We start from the raw sequence: 23,030 nt of genomic DNA on the forward strand, positions 1-23,030 counted from the left end.
ACAGATAATTTCAGGTTTTGGGCAGGGTGATTGGCCACCAAGATCGTGTGATATCACACCGTTAGATTTTTTCTTTGGGGATATGTAAAGTTGAAAATCTATGCAGACAATCCCGCTTCGATTCAGGCCTTGGAGCAAAACATCACGTGTCTCATTCGCCAGTTACCAGTCGAAATGCTCGAACGAGTCGTCGAAAATTGGACTCAACGGATGGACTAGCTGACACGTAGTAGCGGCTAACATTTGAAAGAGGTAATCTCCAAAAAATAAATGACAAATAATGTTCTTTCGAATGATAATAATTATTCCTCATAAAATTTTAAATTTTGTGGTTTTTCTTAAAAAAAAGTAGAGAAATCGATCACCCTTTATATAGCAATAAGTAAGTAGAGCATTTAAGTAAATTAGGAGCTTGAATTCGTGGATGAAATAAAATTTGAACTTAAAACTTGCTTGTACTTCAGAATCTATAATCGAACCCTTTTCTTTTTAAAAATCTTCAATCATTTACTTCGGGTGGTCCGCTAATAACTTCAAGTTAGATATTCCCTATTTTATCAAAATCAAATACAAATCGTTTGCGCTCACTCATACACACTTGAGGTTTGCACATGCATGCATACAAAGACATTTAGTAGGAGCTAAATAAATTGTTTGAAATCGATATCAAAGTGACCGTGCAAATCTTGTTGACAACGCCAATATGTCTGGCAGGGAACGGGAGAGAAGAACACTGACAAACATATATATGTATGTATATGTGCTTATGTAACCACATGCGTAATTTTTGACACACATTTTATTTAGGGACAATAGCCTGCCGGGATGCGTCCACAATAATTTATTTATATGCCGAGATGTGCATAGAAAAAGTCATAGAGGTGTCAAAGCGTTATTCGAAACACAAATATACATATATCCCATACGCAGTGCATTTATGGATATGCATCGACATCTTCAGGTAAGTACGATCAGTGCCGATCATATTGTTTAATCGAAATGTCAGCGCACAGATGCTCAATGCATTTGGAAGAGGACTTCTTTGTGCGAGCGATACGTATTGTCTTTCCATATGTATGAAGAATGCCACTCAAGAGTGTACTTCGCTTAAGAAAGCAGCAAACAGACGAGCGGCGCAGAGCATTGTGAATGGCAAGAGGGTGTTTGTGCAGCAGAATGAGGCAACGGCAATCCTTTTGAGATCTCAATAAAGGAACTTATTGTGGACAAATTTATAGTGATCGAGAGTTCTTTTAGGTATATGATTATACGTGTGTGTATGTTTGTAAGTGCCAAAGTGTGTGTTTGTGGGCAGCACCCCTCGGCGAGAGTATCTTTTGACTTTTAGCAGGAATCAATTTATTTTATGCGGAATAATCGTGTTGATGGTTACGTACTCGCCCCTTTTTCCACTGGTATTTCATTTTATTATTGTATGCGTCGCCTTTTTGTCTATGAGTTTCGCTATTTTATTTTTGTGGTTGATATTCGGTACAATCGCATTCTGCTAAATACTCATTCTGGTTGTTGCGATCGGAATTGTTACAAATCGTCGCAGAAAGCCAAGGTACTCCTGAACAGCGCTAAATATTCATCCCCCCGTGGCCGAATCCGGTAGTAACGCACACATACATACACTTACACATATTTGTTAAGGCTAAGGACATTTGGCTATCTAGTTTTCCACAAATGCTAAGGTGAAGAAGGGTGGAAGTAATTTTAATTTATGATGTCAATTTTGCATTGTGGTTTTGTCACCATTATTATCATTCTAAATAGTTAGGTGGCAGAGCTTGTTGGTTTTCGCTTTTAAGGCGTTTAAATGGCATTAGGAGGCAATCTAATGCAATAGTTGGTAGTTATATCAATAGCTACAGACATACTCACTTAAGTGCACATTTTATTCTTCTTTATCGGTAAAGAACCGCCTACATAATTCTGGTTATGGGCACAGTGGGCCGTTAGAACTTTACTCTCTTTGATAACCAAACCGACCGACTCACTAAACGCCATTAATTCCTGCTAGTTGCAAGATTATAAAATGCCCGGTTGCACCAAAACTTAGTTCTTTCTTACTTGTTTTAGCTAACTAGATATAGAGAAAGACTCTACACTAAAGCCATGCGCCATTGTTAGGTTTATCGACGCCACTTCTTAACTCCATCGTAGTAAACCATTTTAAAGAAGTTTTAAACTCACTGACGGGTCAACTCCACTTATTCATAATTTTATACATTATATAACAATAATAAAAACATATAACAATATTTGCCGCAAATACAAGCTAGAAGGGAATACGCAATACATGGTACCCATCTGGAAAACACTTGAATGGTTGTCCATAAAAAACATCACAGATGTAAGTAGTTTTATTGAGAGCACCAAATGGCTTAGCGCAAACATGAAACGAGAAAGCAAAAGTATCACAGTCCCAAGAAAGTGAATCAAAATGGCGCAACCGCCAAGTGGACCCACAGCAGCACTCCTTACCTACTATCAAAACAACAACAAATATCCGCGATCAACCAGAGGATCGGTTTTATCGGAACAATTTGATATATACATATGTACATTAGCGTGTTTTTTTAACTATTAAGTTTTTTCAGTCCCGTCACGAAATTTCCTTGGAAATACCCTAAAAAAATTCCCTGAAAATTTTAGTCCTTAATATTAGCATTAAGAACTGGACAAAGGCATGTAAAAATTTTCCATAGAAAATACTCTACAATCGTGATTTTTTATCTTTAAATTCCTACAGATCAGAGGTATTTTATGGCATCGCTTTGACGTTAGACGCATATTTCTCAGAATTGTTCACTCTACAAAAGTGCCCAGTGCAACAAAGTCGTAACTCACACCGGCGAGGTAGTAAGGGGCTCTAAACCTAATTTTTCCATTAAATTCGCATTTTTTTTGTATATATCTCGTAAATGACAAGAGCTATAGAAAACATATTCATCACAAACTTGTACGAAATTTTATTTGCTGCTAAAAAGGTTAGAGGTCAAAATCGCTATCATTTATACTTTTCGAGATTTTTTAATTCATACCATCTATGAAAATTCTTTAAAGCCACTAACCGACAAATTCGGCACACGATTTTTCACAAACACGAAAATCATCATACGTAGAATATGGGTGTTGGAAGAGTATTGACCCGATTTCATCTATTAATATAGTAAAAAAGTCAGCCGGATGTTCGAAAATCCTGGTAATAGTTAAATGGGGGTCAGGTCAAGTTTTCGCCTAATTTTATCTATTTTAGGCACAAAGATATACCGTTATGAGTAAAACATGGGCTGTAATTTTCATTGAGATAACTCAAATATTGGCCGATATATCCAGCATAAAGTCACCTGGAAGTTCGAAAATCTTTATATAGGTGTATGGGCGCTCAGAGAAGTATTGGTCCAATTCAACCCAATTTTGACACACATATATACTATTATCAGGAGAAGACTCTGTATGAATTGCATTTATATATCTCACACATTGATAATATTTTCGGTCAAAAGTCAACTATAGATACTGGGGTCCACATATTCGGTACCTAGGGGCTTGACCAGTTTTGATTGGATTTGAGAAATTATTGGTCATAAGGTGGCATGCTTTAAAAGAAATTTAATTAGTGTAAAGTTTTATCCCTTTATATCAATTGCTTCCTGATTTGTGTAATGGAAAGTGAAAGAATCAAATGGAATTTAAAACTGTGTTATATGAGAAGTAGGCGTGGTTGTAGTCCGATTTTACAGTGGGACATAGGAATATGAGAAAAATGCCACGTACTTAGTTTAGTCGAAATCGGTTGGACGGGTCCCGAGATATGTGATTTCACCAAAAGTGGGCGGTTCCACGCCCATCGTCCAATTTTCAAACCGGCTCCCATAAAGCCTTCTCCACTATTTCGGAGGTAAAATTTAATGTCTCTGGCGTAATTAGTTACTGACTTATTGTGCTTTTAGTAGTTTCGAGCAGTACTGTTATATGGGGAGTAAGCAGAGCCAAATTCCGATTACATCAATTTTCATACTATCCATAGAAGTTCTTATAATATTTGCCATCAGCAAATTTCGTTATTGCAGCTTTAGTAGTTAAGGAGATATGTACATTAAACTTATTAGAGGGCGGGGCACCGCCTTCTTTTCACACAGGTGCCCCTTGCTACTGCGATCCCCTGTATCAAATTACAATTTTATATCTTAATTTGGTGTTTAGTTATGGCACTTTAAAGGCGATTTGAGGGCGTGGCAGTAGTCCACTTACGGTTATCTACCAACTCGTATTTTTTTTTACTAAGAAACCCGCATTCCAAGTTTCATCAAGATATTTAAATTTTTCTTCAAGTTTCCACTTTTCTGGTTTCCTGTTCATTTATATATATACAACCCTATATCTATCTCACTTAGTTTTAGGTGATACATACAACCGTGAGGTGAACACAGTGGCTTAGTAAGGGGGCGGCGAAGGGGGCTGTCGTCCCGGGCGCAACGTCTTGGGGGCGGCAAAACGATCTTCGCTGTTTTTTAATATTCAGAAAAATACTTCAACAAATTTTCTTCGTGCTTAAGTTAGTACGTGTGTGGATTCGTTTTTTGAATGATTTTTTTCCATTTTCAAGAAACATTTGTAACAAGCCTCCTGTACAGACAAAAAATTCCATACTTTCTTTAACCGAACATATTTTGAGAAACCAACGGATATGTCACAGTTGAAGCATAGGCAAACTGTGAGAGCGACACATTGCGACGTAGGAGTGACAAAAAAACAGTATCTCTATTTTTACTCTGTCGTCGCGACGTGCTTTGAATGTAACAAATTATTTTATTTCTCCAAATTTTCAAAAATGGTATTTAAAAACTCCAATGCGGGCAAAAATTCTGCTAATCGTGTCAAAAGTGTACAAGATATAGGGCGAAAATGGGTTTTTTCTATAGCTTTTAACAAGATGTCTCATAAATTTACTATCAATTTCCTCAAAAAACGTATTGTGATTTTGGAACTTCAGAATTTGCGTGGCTTCTAGTTCCTGAATTTTATATACTTAATATCGAAGATATTTTGTAAAAATTCACTTTTGTTCGAACCACCCCATGAAACTTGTAGGTAGGTAGATAAAAGGGGGCGGCAGAACATCCTTGGCCCCGGGCGCCCGAAGTTGTAGCTACGCCACTGGGTGAACAAAACTATAATACCCCGCCAATGGGTTGCAAGAGTATAATAAAGAACCCGTTGAACTAAAGCTATAAAAACATTCACAAAAGCATTTCTTAAAACAGCTGGCTTATTTTTGATTTCTTTAAAAATTTAAGAATATTTGTTTTACTATTTTATATTTTTTAATTTATTAATTAACCCTATAAGTATATTTATACATATATTAATATTAAAGCGATCTTTAAAATATTGAAACAATTTAACTATTTTTATACGGTGTGGACCACCGGTGGTCCACAAATATTTATATTTTTAATTTGGAAACCATAAAGAGGCACAGTGCTAAAATAAAATAGATTGGGGAATTATAAATTTATATTTGTTGTAGGCACATCATCTTGTCATATTGTGCACACAATGTATAGAAGCATAGATAAAATCTGCCGGGTAGAATGTGTTAAGCATTTTTTGTTCTAGTCTAAAGTTAGGAAACAATTCCGAACAATACAAGTACTAGAAATATTTTCTCATCACAATAAAAGTCTTTGAAGATTAAAAAATTTATTTCATCGCCGATATTCTAAATTTAGAAACATTGCTATTAGTATTTGGAGGAAGAGGTTTTTATTCTCATGTGACATCAGCGCTGAAGGTATAACCTTGAAATTGAAAAAAAAAGTCATGTATGAAATAAGCATCGACGATTAAGCGCGAAAATATTTTATAGCCGATGTGATTATAGTGATCTAAATTGATTTATGCTTGCACAGGTTATTAATTGGCATCGAAAACTCTGTAAATTCAAAACTTGCGATGCTTGATGGTTCGTAAAGTTATATAGTTCATGCTGTAGTCGAAAGCAATTCTTTCCACTGTAGAACTTAAGAAATTTTTCCGAAAATCTATTAAGTGGTTTCGAAATATTGGGTAGTCGAAAAAGTGATTTCGCATTTTGTCAATAGATGATGTTGCAGTTGTATATCTCTTGTGCTACCGATAACATTGTGTCATATCCTAGTGTTGGAAGATTTTAAGTTTAATTTAGCTTAAATAAAAAAAATTCAATTGTCGCATCAACGACAGCTTTGGCCCCAACAGCGCCAACTTGTACCACCGCGGGCAATGCACGAACAGTCGCTTAGCAGTAGCACACCAGCGGTGCCGTCGTGACAATCGATGCGGTGGTGAAAACTCAGTACAATTCTACGGTCTTCCCTTGCTGGAAGGACGGTCGCACTCTTGGCCACTATGTGTTATTATTGAAGATAAACGGAAACTGAATAAATTTAGTGTAATTAAAAAATAGCAAAACATAATATAGTGCAATTAAAAACAAGCAAGTCAATAATTCTTTGCAATAGAGTGTGAAATGAAATGTTGTTCTACGCCTGAAAAGTAGTGAGGCTCTTGCGTATACGAAAAATTTTCAACGAACAACTTGAAATTTTATTCTTCCTTCTGCTTCTGCTGCAAATACGCAACAACATAATATTCTGTGTATCTGAAAACTGTAACGCCACCACCACAGCGCCCAACCACCCAAACGAACACCCACTTCTACGCTGCCATCACACGATTGCAGTTGTGTGTCACACCGAAAAAAAACCAAAAAAAAAATACAGAAAAATAATGAAAATGATATAATAAAAACAAAAACGGGAGAGCGAAAAGAAAAAAGTGTATACAGGAAGAAAGGGCTGCGACGAAAACCTCTTCAGTGACAACGTAAATGGTGCTAATCGCGGTACAAGTGGAGTCTGAATAATCGAATCGAGCGAGACATACATACATTCTGACCGAGTGAAAATCGGACGAAAAATACAACGAAAAGAACGTCGGGAAAACAACAGTGTTTCACTTTTTTATTAGCAAATATTTATACGAATGTAATGTGCTATTTTAATGCCATCACCTCGTTAGCTATTATATACACAACAGTGTAAATCGTCACACACACACATACACACATATATGTGTGATTTAAAATCATAAAAGACTGAAAAGTGCAAATGCAAGTGACAGTGAAAATAAGATAAACGCGTTTAATATTGCAAGCACGAAGTTAAGCAGGCGTAAGCTGTGCGAATATCCTTTGAGGAAACAATCAAAATAACAATAGGGCTTTAGAGACAAAGCTCAAATAATCGCGACAACTACAACAACACCACAAGCAGCCACAAAAACAAAAAAACAATACAAAATGGTTAGTACGAGTCGCAAACGAAAAACGAAAGAAATAATATGTAATAGGCAAAGTAGAATTTACTACAATGAAAACGGCATTCACACACACTCACAAGCAGTAGCTGTGTATCGCGCTACGGCGCCTAATTTGCCGTTATACTATATACAGCCGTTGAGATGCACCACCTTGCCTTTGCTTTTCACCACACTGCCGCGCGCTCAAGTACACAATTCCATACAAATACACACAGAAACGTACACAAGTGTGTGTTGTAAATGCCGTTAACAATCGCACACCAAAAGTACACATAAATACACACACACATACGTTGTTGTTCTTTATATTTGTTCATTTTCATTTCCTACCTGTAAGCCTGCCCCGCAAAGTATACTACGTTTTCTTCATAGATACCATTGAGCTTACTATAAATAGCATAACTACATAAACACAAACACACACACACACAAACATGTGTATGTGGGTATGCATGAGTTTTAATAACGCGCAGCCACGGTTGAAATTCGCTTTGAATATTTTGCACAAAAGGCAGTTGCATCATTGTACGAGTGTGTATGTATGTATGTGTACCTCTAAGCCAAGTTGAATAAAAATTGAGATCAAATCAAAACAATTGCACTGTGTTTTTGTTTAGCTGATTGCTTTGATTGACGGTAGGCAGGCGGTAAATGAGCAGCAAACCATCGAAAAAATGTTGAAAAACATATTTACGTAATAAATTCGCACATGCTTAAAAATATGTATAAATATGTATGTACATATGTATATCAATACCTAGAAAATATATATTTACGCAATTTTATAAATGAAAGGTGATAAATTTATAGAACTGCAGATATGTGTGTGTGTTTGCTTACAGTGGTTTCTAAATATTTTCAGCAAATATAAAGGAAATAGCATTCAGAAATGAAAAATTTCTAAAATGTACTTTTATTTATTGAAAGCACTCACTTTGCTTACATATTTTATCCTACGTTCAGCAAAAAAATAGAAAATAAACGTTAACTTTGGCTACACCAAAGCTCTAATACATCATTTACAAGTCCACAAGTTCACAAATTGGTGAATAGCACTGGATCTTTGAAGAAAAAAAACGTGTGTTATAATCAGATCGATATCTCAAAACTTAAGGGACTAATACAATAATTCATGGACTCACAGATGAAAATTGCTAGAATTACTTATGTATATCGCTCAGTTGATGATTTATATACATACATATACACTTTGTATGGTAGAGACTTAAATATCTTCTTCTCTCCCATGAAGTTGTCCAGCGGTCGCGTGGGAGTGACATGAGATGAGAGTAGGTTTAGCTGATTAAAGTCCCGCACTCCGACTTCCGATGCTTCCTCCTACTATAAAAAATAGTAGGGTCTTCATCATTTGCCTCTGGGTGTTCTGAACATATGTATTACTTATCAGGGAAAAACTTACGTCAGCACCTCCAACTTTCTCCAGCATTCATTCTCACTAAGCTTAATGGAAATATCTTCATATTTGGTGAGATAAAACCCTACTTTACCAACTACTTTATGAAAAAATAAAAATTTACAAAATGGCGGAATTTAAAAAAAAGTTGAATTTTACCCTAAATTTTGGTAGTTTTTGGTCTGCTAAAATTCTTTGATTGGCCGGAACAAAAACTGGAAGTTAATTTTTAAGAGAAATTTGTACAGAACAGTCTAAAACAATTATAGTGACCGGATCATTTATCTCCGACAAATCAAATTTGAAACAAGTTTTTTTGATAAACTATTATTTTATAGTTAAGCAGATGGAGCTGATTGAACTGAACGACTGTTACTCAAAAAATATTTGAAAAATCGATTATAGTATGAACAAATTTTAGTATTTCTTAAGGTGTTAGGTGGGTTTCAGAGGTAAAAAAAAGGTATTTTTAGGATTTTTTTTAATGTAGGCAAGCACATATTTCAAAAATATAATATTTCATATCATAGGTACATACTTAAGCAATATCTTCTGAAGTTTTGATATAAAAATGTTGAAAATTCAGCCGTTGAGACCACAAAAAAAAGTGCTCTCGACGTGGACAGCATAACTTATTGTTGGTTCATCTAAAATTAAAAAACCAAACATATTCCGTTAGTACATATATTAATCTTGTTTTTGAACAAAGCAAATAAGAAAAATATTTTTTTTTAGACTTTGAATAAAAAACTAATTTTTTGGTCAAACTAAGTTGTAATGAAAATAAAAAAAAATTCCGTTCAACATCCGTATATAGATTGATTGATCCGTATATGGATTGATTTATTATATTTTACATATGGAAAAAAAGTAAAAGTTTGTTATTTTTACATACATGAAAAGAGAAACTTACAAAAAGAATATTGTCACTTAACAAAACAAGTTTTCTGTGAACACATTCGTGAGACACTGTTGCCAATATGTATGTACATATATGCGACTTAACCACTGCATTGGGACATTCGTTTACTGTGAAGTGATAACTGTGGTTTTGGGAAAATTGGGTAATAGAGACCCACGAAAGTGTCTGGCGCCAATAGAACCCGTGCAGTGACACATAAACTGAATGACGTCGTTTTGCCAGTCGATTTATTGTATTTGTTTAGTTGAAACGGTTACATTGCGAATTTGTATGATGTAAGCAGTCGCCAGAATTCTAGCAAATTTTTATCTACTATATACATACATTCATTTATATATACATACATATATTATATATTATTATTATATGAGCATACATGTACATATTACTATTTATGTGTGTATATAGAGAATATATATTTATATGTGTATCTGTGCGCATCTACGTCATCTTTGCATCCTTGCGCATTGCGTACTTCAACACACATACATACACATACAATTACATGTTTACTCGCATATAAGTGAATACAAGTCGAAATGAATTCTTTGATTTGTTGATTTAAGTTGGCGTCGCTGAAGTTATCACATTTATTAAGTCATCCGTCGATTGACATAAATTCCAAATGAAAAATTTTATGTAGCACACACTTATAAAAGCTTAGAAGCGCCCTTTCTAACTGAAATTGTCATTACTTGGCGCTTATTACTGTGGAGGGCCGCTTGTCGCAGGTCCTTCTGCTATTGCATGCAGCAAAAGCAGTCAAAGTAACCGGCAGAGGCCATCTCCCTAACCTGACGCTGCCAAAATATAAGTAAAGCTCACGCATACATACATACGTACTCACCATATAGTATTCTATATATACAAATATATTTTTTTGTGTCGTTTCTTGTTGTTCATTATTTTGTGTTTTGTGTTCTCGCTGTCCTGCTAGCGTCTCGTTCCAACGAGTCGGCTAAAGAAAACTGTAAATCGATAAAGTGTGTAAATGCCAATGTTGAACCTACAGCGGTGCTAACAACGCAACATATAGTAATGCTGAAGGCAACACGAATGCCAGCGCTGTCGTCACCGCCATCATAACCACAGTCATCGAGCACACCACCACTACCATTGCTGGCCGTAGACGACGATTCACACAGACGATGTGTCGTCGTTCCCAATGGGTGAGACGCCCCCATGCAGTTATGCATACATGCTTACATATATACATCTGTATATAAATATACATATGTATATATAATTCATTGCACGTGCGGTTACTATCTTCTCTGTAGTTTCATATTTGTCACTGTTCCCAAGTTTTTCCTGCCTTTATCATCCTCTGTTATTTCTACTTAAACACTGTAAAGACTTTAAAGCAATATTAAGAATCACGTGATGAGCAAAATACTAATGCGTCCGTGTATTTAAATTAAGTATTTTAACTGCGCGGAGCAAAATTACTCATGCAACATGAGATAAACTTTACTTAAGCTATACATATTTTGATTCAATATCTCATTGAGGACTGATATATTTATTCAATATAACGAAAATAAGACTGGTGGTTCAATAGTGTTTGTTTTGGGAAAGATCGATTTGTAGCGGTTTTACTGGCACATGATGGGATATTAGCGCTACAAATGGTGGTGACTTTGTTCAATTAGTCTGATCTGAAAATAAAAAAATAAATTTTCATGTATTCTAATACGTATCCAATACAAGGATGCCAACACCTAATTCAATTTCCATATACTTGTCTTAACCATCGTTAGAGCTGGCCTCAAGTGCCTTCCTATCAAGCTATTTGTCTCAGTCGAATAAATGACTAACTGATCCTATTTCTTTCAGAGGATTATTGACCTGCTCGATGCTTTATATAATGCCGTCATATGACAAATATCGGGTCGTTCACTAAGTAATTTCGTTTGATGACAACAGTTGATCTTATTGCATTCTGTCGCAGCCAACTTAACACTTAACCGTTTTACCGTTATATCTTTGAATAGCTGATATAGTAAAGTTCGTTTGTAAAAAAATTTCTAAATAATTTTTGAATAGTCCCACTATGCCCAATAAAAGTTCTTAAACCGCATTTTCGGCATATTTTACTGTTTTACTATCAAAAAGATAAAAATGCAGTTCGAGTAAGGTGAAAATTATGTGATGTACGGACTGAACTTCAATGCCAAAATTAGTTAGCAAAATTTCGTTATAGCAGTTTCGATCTTGGGGATCCATCATGTTCTGAAAGGACTCTTGAAATCGAAATTAACTTGTACCGTTTTTTCTTTACTATATAATTCGTTTAATGCACCATAATTACTGTCAGAAAGAAAAAAATATAACAAAGTAAGTGCTTCTGAATCTATAATCTTCACACATACTCGCTTACCATGTTCTCACCATGTAACGATTTGCTGTAAGTTATGAATAGGGTTCGCGAAGTCTCTATTTCTCCATAAGCTCATATAGTGAAACTCAAATGTCTAAACTGTTTAAGAAATTTATTGTAAGATGCATTCTTGGTTCTACAAAATAGAGCTATTTGTGTTAACCTCACCTAATTTGACGGTCATAGCTAATATCCGTAAGAAGCCTCGTGCTGTCAGTTCTCATTTATCTTCCCGCAGTAATCGACCCAAATATTCATTTTTAGGAATTAAATTAAAGAAATTATATATCAACTGACTGAGTCTTCCCTATTATCTTATAACAAATATCTACATTTATAAACATACTTGCAAATTTTCAAAGGCATGAAAAAGCTAATTAATGCGCTCGAAGTACTGGGTAGATCTCGTTCAAAACAGCTGTGACGATACTATGAGTATGCAAATTCACTTCGACTCTCTGGACATATACAATGTACATATGTACATACTTACATATATTAGCATACTCATAAACACAGGTTTTCTGTAAATAATACTTTATTTATGAACTTATTTTCCCATGTCTAGAAAAGTTGACTGACCCCGAATTGCAATAAAACAAATGCATTCATATTCGATGAAAAAAATCACAAAAAGTAAAATTTAACTATATGTGGTAAATAACTGAATGTATCGGATTACGAAGCGGAAATCATTTGACTAGGCTTCAGCGTCAGTATGCAATTTGCGGTATCGCAAGTTCCACTGTTGGTTCGTACCTAGTACTCTTAGTCATTTAACTTGTTTATTTGTATGAGATAGTGGTAAAGGTATTAGGGCCATTAAAAAATACCAAAACTTTAGACAGTCATTTTTCGAAATCATTCAATATTTGTATGAACCACCTCACAATACCATACATGCTTGTGCTGAGCATATGGAAATTTCAGTTAAAACAAATTGTTATAACTTCAAATTAGGTGCTGAAGAATACAATAATAAAGAATATATATGTATATATATATATATATATACATAGAAGTATGTTATATTAAATGTCATAAATTTATCAGTCTCCCCATTTCTTCCTTATTGAATCATCCGCATTTACAGACTTTTAAAAAATGAGAAAACTATAAAGAAGTGACACGATTATTTCATTTTATTATAAAGTTTTCTCAAACGGCTGATGAATTTTTTAGTAACGTTAGAATAAGAAATATTCTCGGCGGTTTGGTATTGTTTCTTTTCAAATTTGGAATTTCTTGGACAGAAATTCAGTCTCAAAGTAGCATATTAAGAATATTGGTTATCAGACTCCGACTAACTCTCAAGCTCTCCATTTCGTTTTCGAGTTAAAAAATAATTCATTTTTTTATATAACTCATCGTTGATACCAAAAATTCGGAGTGGAACCCCTTAATCTAGTTTCAGTTCTATTAATATTTAAGACGGATCTATAACTCGCTTATATACTGCGGAATTTCACCCATTTAAATCCAGTTTTTCAAAAGTACATTTATTATTCCGATCACTTCAATTCACAGATTGTCCGAAGAAGAAGCCGTCGAGCACGTATGTGGAATATGGGACTATTGTTCCTTATTTACTACTGTGTTAGTGTCTACTCGGCCAAGAGTGAGGGAAGAACGGAAAGTATGTTTAATCCCGAGAATTTGCAAGAAGAAGGGGATAGCGGAGTAGGTGAGACAGGCGGCAATGAACCCTCAGATAGTGATCTTGCGGACACCGATGTGATGGATAGTACGCTCAGTTCTTTAACTACAACGGAGGTAAGATTCTTGGATTACCAAAAATTTTTCATATACAAGCATCTACTTCTATACTCATTTTTAACTTAATTTTAGAGTACTGTTATGACAACAGAAGCCACACACGCTGCTGCCAAACACGCCGTACCCACTTGGCGACCAAAACGCAATTGTACCCCGCCCGCTATCGAACAATTTCCTCAGCCATTGATGGGTAAATGGGCACGTCAGCATGGTGGACTCATCATTCACGTACTCGTTGCCATTTTTACATTCTTCGGTTTGGCTATCGTTTGTGATGAATACTTTGTCGCCAGTTTGGATCGCCTGTGTGAAGAATTGAAGTTGTCACCCGATGTAGCGGGTGCTACTTTCATGGCAGCGGGTAGTTCTGCGCCCGAATTGGCAACGGTAGTGATTGGTGTATTTTTTGCGAAGGACGATATCGGCATAAGCGGCGTTATTGGCTCGGCGGTGTTCAATATCATGTTTGTAATATCGGTCTGTGCACTATGCTCTGGCACTGTGTGTCAACTGAATTGGTGGCCATTGGTGCGTGATTGCTTCTTCTATAGTCTCTCGATATTAGTGATGCTGATTATCATCTTTAATGACGTTATATCTTGCGTAAGTAGATCAAACTATATAGTATTCGAAAGACATACACCCACTAAAATATGAAATCCTCTGACTCGAATATATGTATAATTCAAAAAATATTATCTACTATGTTTATTCGAAATTGTGTATAAACTCAATATAAATGCGTTAATTTTTGTTTTCTTTTACAGTACGAGTCCGTCTTCATGTTGCTGTGTTATGTGGGATATTGTGTGGCGCTACATTTCAATACGGAACTGGAGCGTTGGGCTTTGTCGTTAAATCTACCATTCAAGTTACCCACAAAGGAAGAGCAATCATCGTTGGTGACATATAAGAACATGCCGGATAACTCATATACACAAGGCACTCAGCAGCAACAACAGCAAACAAGCCTTACACAAGACGGTGCATCTGGTTCACAGCAACAGCAACAGGCAACAAGCGATTACCAAAGCTATGGAGAATCAAATACCAGTTGGGATCCAAACGCCGCTTGGGGCGATGAACCGTCGACAAATCCAGTGGGAGTCAGTGTTAGATACGGCCAACCGCCCGGCGAAGATGACTGGGGCACGAATACGTTCTACGCCTCTGGACCCGGTTCGGGACAAGATAATATGGCTTATAATCCCGATCAACCGGATGCCGTCGTCACACAAACAAACACAAATGGTGACGGCAGCAAACCGAGTGTAGGTAAACCGCAACCAGCTGGTGTTGAATATTATAAATCAGCTGATAAATCGAAAGAGGCACGCCCCAATCCATTGGAACGTCCCACGGAAGGCGGACTTCCAACACTGATTGCCTGGTATGTCGTCTATCCCATACATTATTTATGCCAGAAAACTATGCCAGATTGTCGCACCGAAAAGTACCGTAATTGGTATCCATTCACTTTTATCGTATCGATGATATGGATCTCGTTCTATTCATATTTTATGGTTTGGATGATAACCGTGATTGGTTCAACATTGGCCATACCAGACACGGTTATGGGATTGACATTTGTGGCTGCTGGTGTATCTGTACCCGATGCCCTAAGCTCAATAGCGGTAATCAAAGAAGGCTTCGGCGATATGGCCGTATCGAATGCGATCGGCTCGAATGTCTTTGATATCCTAGTGTGCTTAGGTCTTCCGTGGTTTATACAAACGGCCATTATAAAGCCTGGCTCGCACGTCAATGTCATCTCGAAAGGTATGTATATATACTTGGCATATAATTACCGAATTCTATGTGTGTTCACATGAAATATATGTATATATGTACATGTGTATTTACATATGTAATGTAAATATGTACTTATATACGTATGTGAAACTACTAAGTACTTAAGAAAAAACCAATTCCGATGCTGGAGTGATGATTAAGGTCAGAATTGTGCATATGTATGTATGGAATATTTCAATTAATGCATATTTATGTATAAACTACACACAACTCTAAAAGCACACACTTAAGTAGCTTATGAATTTTAACTGTATGTGTTTGACAATTAAATGTTTTCTTCATAATTAAAATAAAATCAATTTTCAACACACTTCTACTTAAAAGCTCATTAACGTTCATTAATGTTCTTTCTTGTTAACAATAGGAGTTTGTATTTAATATTTGGCAAATTTTACATTCAAGTTTAAAAATTTGTTGGCTACCATTATAGTATTTTTTCTAAAAATTATCATTCTAAATCAATTCTGAAAGCAACACAATTGAATCAATTAGAATTTATTTCAATATAAATTATTATGTATATTTCGTGAATTGTCTTCATTAAGCAGTTATTTAAAAAACTAATAAATTATGATTCACATAATTAGTATTAAGAGTACATTCACAGACCCTGCAGGAAATTAAAAGATATATTGAAAACATAATAATATAAAAAATATAATCAACTTAAAAGCAGATTAGTTAGAATCATAAAATTGTTCCAAAATAAGCCGAAATTCGAAATCGAAGAATCGAAATCATTATTTTAAACTAATTGAGGAACTCATTAAAATGCTAAATGGTATTTTCTTTTAGAACTTTTTAAAAAGTTGCAGCCACATGCACAGCCACATGCTTTAAGAATGACATACAGTAAATATTGGAGCTAAACCTATATTTCAAGCACTTTTTGTCGGTTTTCTCTTCAAGTAATCTGTAGCAATATTTAAAGAAATGTAGGCCAGCTTGAGTTGATGAAGATAATTTGATTTATTTTGGTCAAATTATTGTAGGAATATTGTCTAAAACAAGACTAACAGTGAAAAATTTACCAGAAATCAAAACGTTTCAATTATTCAATGAAAATACAAAACTCAGAAATAAGCGAATCAAAAGAGTTCATTAGCACATGCGATTGGTTTGGAAGCCCAGCGATCCAAATTATTGTAAAATATGAATTTCATCAAGATAATTGAAAAAAAAAAATAATATCTTGCTGATAGGCGTGAAGCATTTAGACATATGTACGTATAAGCTTTCATGTAATATGGTATTTTCCTGCAGCGTTGTTGAATAAAAAAATTTAAATATCATTAAGAATTTTTAATTATTACAAAATTAGATTCTTAAAGTTTATATAAAAGTAAAAATAATTAACGTTAATTAAATTCCGTAACAATTTGATTTTTGTGCACTGGGTTTTTTGCAATTTGTTTGAAACACAATAACTATTTAGCTGCATAAATCACTTTAAATAAAAAAACAAATTTTATTACTCAAGTTTTTTTAATATTTACACAACTTTTACAATTATCTTATTTAATTAAAAACCAATAATATGTATCAGACTATATAACTTATAGTATATATATATATATAATATTACAGTATAATTATTTCGAGTGGAAAGTTTATAGAGGAACTGTACAGGTTAGAAAAAAAATCCTAAATTAACCTAATCTTTTTACTCCTCGAGTTAAGGGTTAAAATCTTGATTTTATTGTGGTCCAAGTTACATTTTTTGTATATTAATCCAAAAGACATTTTACTAAACTTGCATTTCTAAAATCTGATCATGACTTACAATACCAAAACATAGTAGCGTAGAAAGAAACCCTGGTCACCAGGGAATGATTCAAGTGTTGAAAGAAAAACGCAAAATATTTTTGAAGAGCACTGTATAGCCTGGGGGGAAATGTCTCCGCTCTCCCCCATCTCTCCTTCACTGCCAAAACAACAAAACTAGATGACCAAAATTGTTTCAAAGATGCGTTGACTAGATTACTAAGAGTAATTCTTTCAAGTTGTCTTCTACACTGATCGGATAAGCTTTTAGTAGATCAACCAGTTATGCCCATTTATTGATATTGGACTCGTATACCACCAACAGAAAAATTTTTGAATAACAAATGCTGATGCTGGCTGTTATATACCATTCATAGTAGAGCTATTTGTTAACCAAAGTGACAAATTTTGATGCGTGACTGACTTTAATGGTATCAACATAAAGAACAATATATTCGGAACCGAAAGCTCAATGAATTATGGGTTCATTTATAGCAAAGTGATAAATAAACTAATAAAAGACAAGCAATGGAGAGACTTCGACTATATACTTATATAATTATACTGTAATGCTTTTCAATGAACACTGACTACATACAAGTAAAAATCTTTTGAATTACACAGTAGTTTTTATGACCGATCGTAGATTTTTCGATTTTTTCTTCACATTTATGGTTGTATTATTAGTATTCGATTTTTATGGTAAATGTATTTTCGATACACCACATCTAAAGAAAATATTTGAAACAAATTTTGTATGCTCTCTTTCACAGGCTTGGCATACTCCACCTTATCGCTCTTCTCGACGGTCATCTTTCTCATTATGTCCACACATTTGAACGGCTGGAAATTGGACAAACGACTAGGCATTATACTGATGATTTGGTACTTGTGCTTCATCACATTGGCCTCGCTGTATGAGTTGAACGTATTTGGTTACATGAACCCACCGGAATGCGCCAGTAAATATACTTACAAGCATCTTATTTATATTCCATTTGACAAATTTGACCAAGACGGACAAAAAAATGGCATTTTCATGTATTTCAACACAAATTGAATACACAAATTTAATTTGTGTTTTAACGGGTACCTAATCCCCTATAGGGTGGTTACGGTTATATAAGTTGTCGTCGACGCCATCCAACGGTAGGCCCAGGAAACGTTCTGTTTCGACGGGATCGGACCAAAGGAAGAAAGGTGTCAGATGAGTAGGGTTAGCAGGGCATGCAAAGAGGTGGCCAGTGTCATGCGGAATTCATTGCACGCTGGACATACATATATTAGATATATCAGGATCTATTCTGGATAAGCAGGAGTTTAACTTTCTAGAGTATCCGGAACGAAGCTGGGGAATTCTCGTTTCTCGCACCTGAATTGATCCGGATTTTATGCGGCCAAAGGCTGTTATTTCAAAGACCTAACCTTCTTTAGATCGGTAAGTCTTAGTATAAGCTTGCCTTGCAGTAAGGTTGCTCCGTATCCACCTGACTTGTGCTGGCATTTGGTCTAATCCGGGCCCGGCGGAATTCTTCTGCTGCGTTTGCGCCAAAAGCTCCACCTCGGTCAGTTGTAATTTCAATACAAATCTTTATTTTCGGCTTTAAAATAGGCAATGCAAATATGTCAACACTTAATTCAATTTTCTATACACTTGTTAAAAACTTCGACTGGAAAGGCCTTTAATGCATTCAGCAAATTTCTTCTTCGGTTTCGGCTCTGTTTTGATCGATAATGAGTTACACGTGTCGTCACCAGTAATTTGAGCGTTGGGTGCCTAGTTATGTTGTCACCGTTTTGGGGAACTCTACTTGACAACGTTTTTGCACACGATTCAGGACTTTTGGTGCGAGTCCAGCATTGTCAAGCTTTATACCAAAACTCTAACCAAAGTGTGTTAAATCGATTAATGAGATAACCTCTGTTTTCTTTCTGATGACAACAAGCACTGTTTCTTTAAGCTATTCGAAGTTATCGTCATTATCATAGGTGTATGGCCGACTGTAAGAGACAAGTTTTAGATGACTTAACGACCGTCATTGAATGCTTGGTGCCATTCAAATGCTTATGTTCGTAATAAAGTAGACTCCACAAAACATTTTCAATGATTCCGTGAAGCCATTGGAAACACAAAATTTCGGGAATTTGTTGTTAACTTTTTCAATGGTAAAAACCGCCGAAAAATCTTTTCGCGACATAAAAAAACAGCTGACAAGCGTTTGTTAACTAATTGACACAAGGAGATCGAGCTTCAAACAAACATAAAATAGGTTCTACCAAGCAAAGATTTTTTTTCAATTTGGTTTGCACGCGTAGTTTAAATGAACCAATCCAGGTCAAATTTGATCATATTGCATACATTGGCGGCAAATTCACATTATTAATCATTTTATTTTTCACATTTTCAGGTGAATATTAGAAAAATCAATGTGGCTGTATTATGAATGTAGGTACAACACAGAGGAAGCTGAAAACACAAGATAATACCAAATCAAGCATTCACAGGACGAAGCTATTTATTTACAGATACACTACATAAGTTCAATAAATAAATGGGTCGACATCAAGAAGGTTTCGCAGTCTAAGAAGCAGCAAAACAAAGTGCAGCTTACATGCACATCTACTTATTTGTATGTGTGTAAGCCAAGCGATTTGGATTTTGTTACGTTGCTGAGCGGCTGTGTTGCGAAGCTGGACAAATGCATTTGTTAAGTTAACTCCACGTTTTGATTTCATGTCTTCACATGAGCAACTGGCACAGAACACAACCACAACCGCATACTTATGCAAAAAATACAAAAAAAAAAAACAAACAAACAGTTATTGTACTCAAGTACATGTGCCAAGTACAGCGAGTCTGCATCAAACTTTAAGCTACAGATCTCATTACCTACCGGTGCATACTGGACAGATGCTGACACACTGGCACTCATACATACATAGATATACAGATTAACGGCTGCATAACTAACAATTCTCGCCATTATCAATTAAACGGCAACAGCCGTGCACTCAACGCAATGAAATAGTCAAATACAGGGTGATTGTGAAGAACTTGTAGTCGTGTTGGCGTTGATTTGTTAATGCACGTAACGTTAAACTCGACTTGTTAACTAGCTGAAAATATATAATTACTTGAATATATCTTACTGTATGAAACCTACACAATCTGCTCCTCTTCCTCTCCTTCTGGCGCCTCCACTGAAAAACTTCCAGGTATGGCAGAAACATACGAGACAAACTCAAAGAAATTATGATGAAAATATAAACAATTATAAAAATAGCTAAAAATTAAAATGAAACGAAAAGATAGCATATACCATATTAGCACGGCACCATATTTACAACAACATTTTAATATACAAACCAATTCGTAAAAGTAAAATGTTAGTACATACGTTTTTACATCGCACGAAGCAACAAGTTATATAATACTATGTATAATATAAATTCATATATGTATATGAAAAATATTGACCTAATGCAAGTAATACTCCTAACGTAAAATGTCTAAAATGAAAGCTATAATAACAATGCGCTTCAAATGACTCTTTTTGAGGTCATCTCTTAAACAGTTCTTATATATGTAGATATATAAAAGCTAATATTTGTTAGATATATTTTTTATTATTACGAAAAATACTTTAATTTTAGTTTAAAGAATGAACTAATGAAAAACGAGTATTTCAAATTATATATTTTATTTTTTTTATTAATAAAATATTTTAAAACTTACAAACAACATGTTTTTTATAAATTTAATTTTTTTTATTAACAAAATATTTGAAATATTACAAAAAAAAATGTTTGTTATAAATTTAATTTTTTTTATTAACAAAATATTTCAAATATTACAAAAGAAAATGTTATAAATTTATTTTTTTATTAATAAAGTATTTAAAAAGTTCCAAAAAAATGTAAATTTATTTTTTTTTATTAACACAACTTTTAAAAATTAAAAAAAAAAAAAACAATTTCGAAATATATTTGAAACAAATAAAAAAAAATAAATGAAAAATGTATCTTCTGTGAAAATTTCGAAAATAAAATAAAATATGCATTTAGAAATTCACCCTTCGGTTTTGGCCAGAGAAAAAAATGTTCAACGCTTTGTAAAAAATATGATTATAAGGCATGATACACTTTTATTTGAAAAACTAGTTTATTGAATTAATTTTCGCTTTTTTAGCAATTATAAGGTTAACACTTTCTATTTCCGAATCTTCATAACGAAAATGTGCTCTGTAACAAATCTTGATACATTAATCATCTTTGTAGCCGAAATGTGACTTTGGTTAAGACTTTTAAAACCATATATTGCCCATAAAAAACAAAGTTCGAGTAGATACATTTTAGGAATAAACACAGAATAGTTATAAACAAATGTCCCATTTTACTGCATAGTAAAGAATAAAAAATTTTACAAATCCAAAGAAATTTTCGATTTTTAAATAGAGTTTTTGTGTATTTTATATTTTTTTATTAGAGATAATATAAAAAACTTTTAATATTTTTCATTCCCTTTATTGCTGAGAACATGTAAAATCCTTTAGGTCGTACTCATAAGGCTATGCGCTTAGTTTAAGCTGAAGAAAAGTGTGAAAAATAATACATTTTTGACTTTCCAAGCGAAAGCCAACGAAAAAACAAGTTTCAAGTTAAGAAAGTGCTAAAATAAAATTAGTAGATATATAAAATATTTCCATGGTTTGGCTATCTATCCTTTCTAAATTATACTTTGTACCTTTATATTATTTTCCTAAAATAATTTTATAAGACAAAATTCCAAAAATATATGTTATAATCTCTCGTTTAACCTCATCAGACACTTATGTATTAAGAACGGTTTTAAAAATTGAGCGACCTTGAAAACAGCATTGAAGCGTTTAAATGATAACAAATTAATTGTAATGATACAAATAAATATATACATATAAATAAAAAAGAGCAGCAAACAACAATGCAAATAGATAAACGCAGCTACACTTGCACTCACTAAGTAATGTAGATAGGACGAAATATTCAAGTAAACAAATATTATGATTGCATATATTAATGTTTAAGTACATACATATAATACAATGAAGCCATAAAGTTATAGATAATACAATAGAAGCGATATACATACATATATAGCAAGCGTTAACGTACACATAAGCGCATACATACTATACATATGCACAATGAAAGCCCTGTAGGCAATTCAATGCAAACTTTTGTGAGCGGAGAGCAACTTTGTCGATATGTATGTATGTGCTTATGACGTTTTAAGAAATGCATTACCTTTAAAAGATATATAAAATAAGAAATACAAGTTCAAGTAATGCGAGTAATATAGTTATATATAAAATAAAATTAAAAAAAAAATATTTAAATTTGACAAAATTAACAAATAATTAATGAAATCTCCCTCAACTACTAAATATACATACATATATGTATTTGTTATATGTTTATGCGCTTGCAGTATTTTTTAGCTAAGCTTAAACAATTTATATACGTACATACTTTTTAAACTTTAGATACATACATATTTTGAGTAACGCTTTACAAAAGCTTTGTGTTTGACAATAATTCACAATGATCGA

At 34.1% G+C, this 23,030-nt stretch overlaps 1 protein-coding gene across 5 annotated transcripts; it reads left to right on the forward strand.

Annotated features, from left to right (window-relative positions):
* The first annotated feature begins 933 nt into the window (after positions 1 to 933).
* LOC120779148 (probable sodium/potassium/calcium exchanger CG1090) lies at positions 934 to 21,172 on the forward strand. 5 transcript variants are annotated; one of them, XM_040111382.1, is made up of 7 exons: positions 934 to 961; positions 13,618 to 13,863; positions 13,939 to 14,469; positions 14,634 to 15,645; positions 18,216 to 18,404; positions 19,851 to 19,888; positions 19,948 to 21,172. In XM_040111382.1, exons 1-6 carry the CDS (start codon positions 938 to 940, stop codon positions 19,859 to 19,861), a joined length of 2,013 nt encoding a protein of 670 aa, XP_039967316.1. In that variant the 5' UTR covers positions 934 to 937; the 3' UTR covers positions 19,862 to 19,888; positions 19,948 to 21,172. The 5 variants fall into 5 exon arrangements, with proteins under 5 accessions (XP_039967316.1, XP_039967308.1, XP_039967300.1 ...); XM_040111374.1 differs by having other exon boundaries at positions 19,969 to 21,172; XM_040111366.1 differs by having other exon boundaries at positions 935 to 961; positions 19,851 to 21,172.
* The last annotated feature ends 1,858 nt before the right edge of the window (positions 21,173 to 23,030 follow it).

The sequence above is a fragment of the Bactrocera tryoni genome, chromosome 1, assembly GCF_016617805.1.
Source record: "Bactrocera tryoni isolate S06 chromosome 1, CSIRO_BtryS06_freeze2, whole genome shotgun sequence".
In the NCBI taxonomy this organism is placed as follows: domain Eukaryota; kingdom Metazoa; phylum Arthropoda; class Insecta; order Diptera; family Tephritidae; genus Bactrocera; species Bactrocera tryoni.

Excerpts from the sequence above, each read along its gene's own strand:
- LOC120779148 (XM_040111382.1), top strand. The coding sequence starts at position 938 with ATGGATATGCATCGACATCTTCAG. Across the intron at positions 13,864-13,938 it reads GTTCTTTAACTACAACGGAG|AGTACTGTTATGACAACAGA; the intron begins GTAAGATTCTTG and ends ACTTAATTTTAG. Across the intron at positions 14,470-14,633 it reads TTAATGACGTTATATCTTGC|TACGAGTCCGTCTTCATGTT; the intron begins GTAAGTAGATCA and ends TTTCTTTTACAG.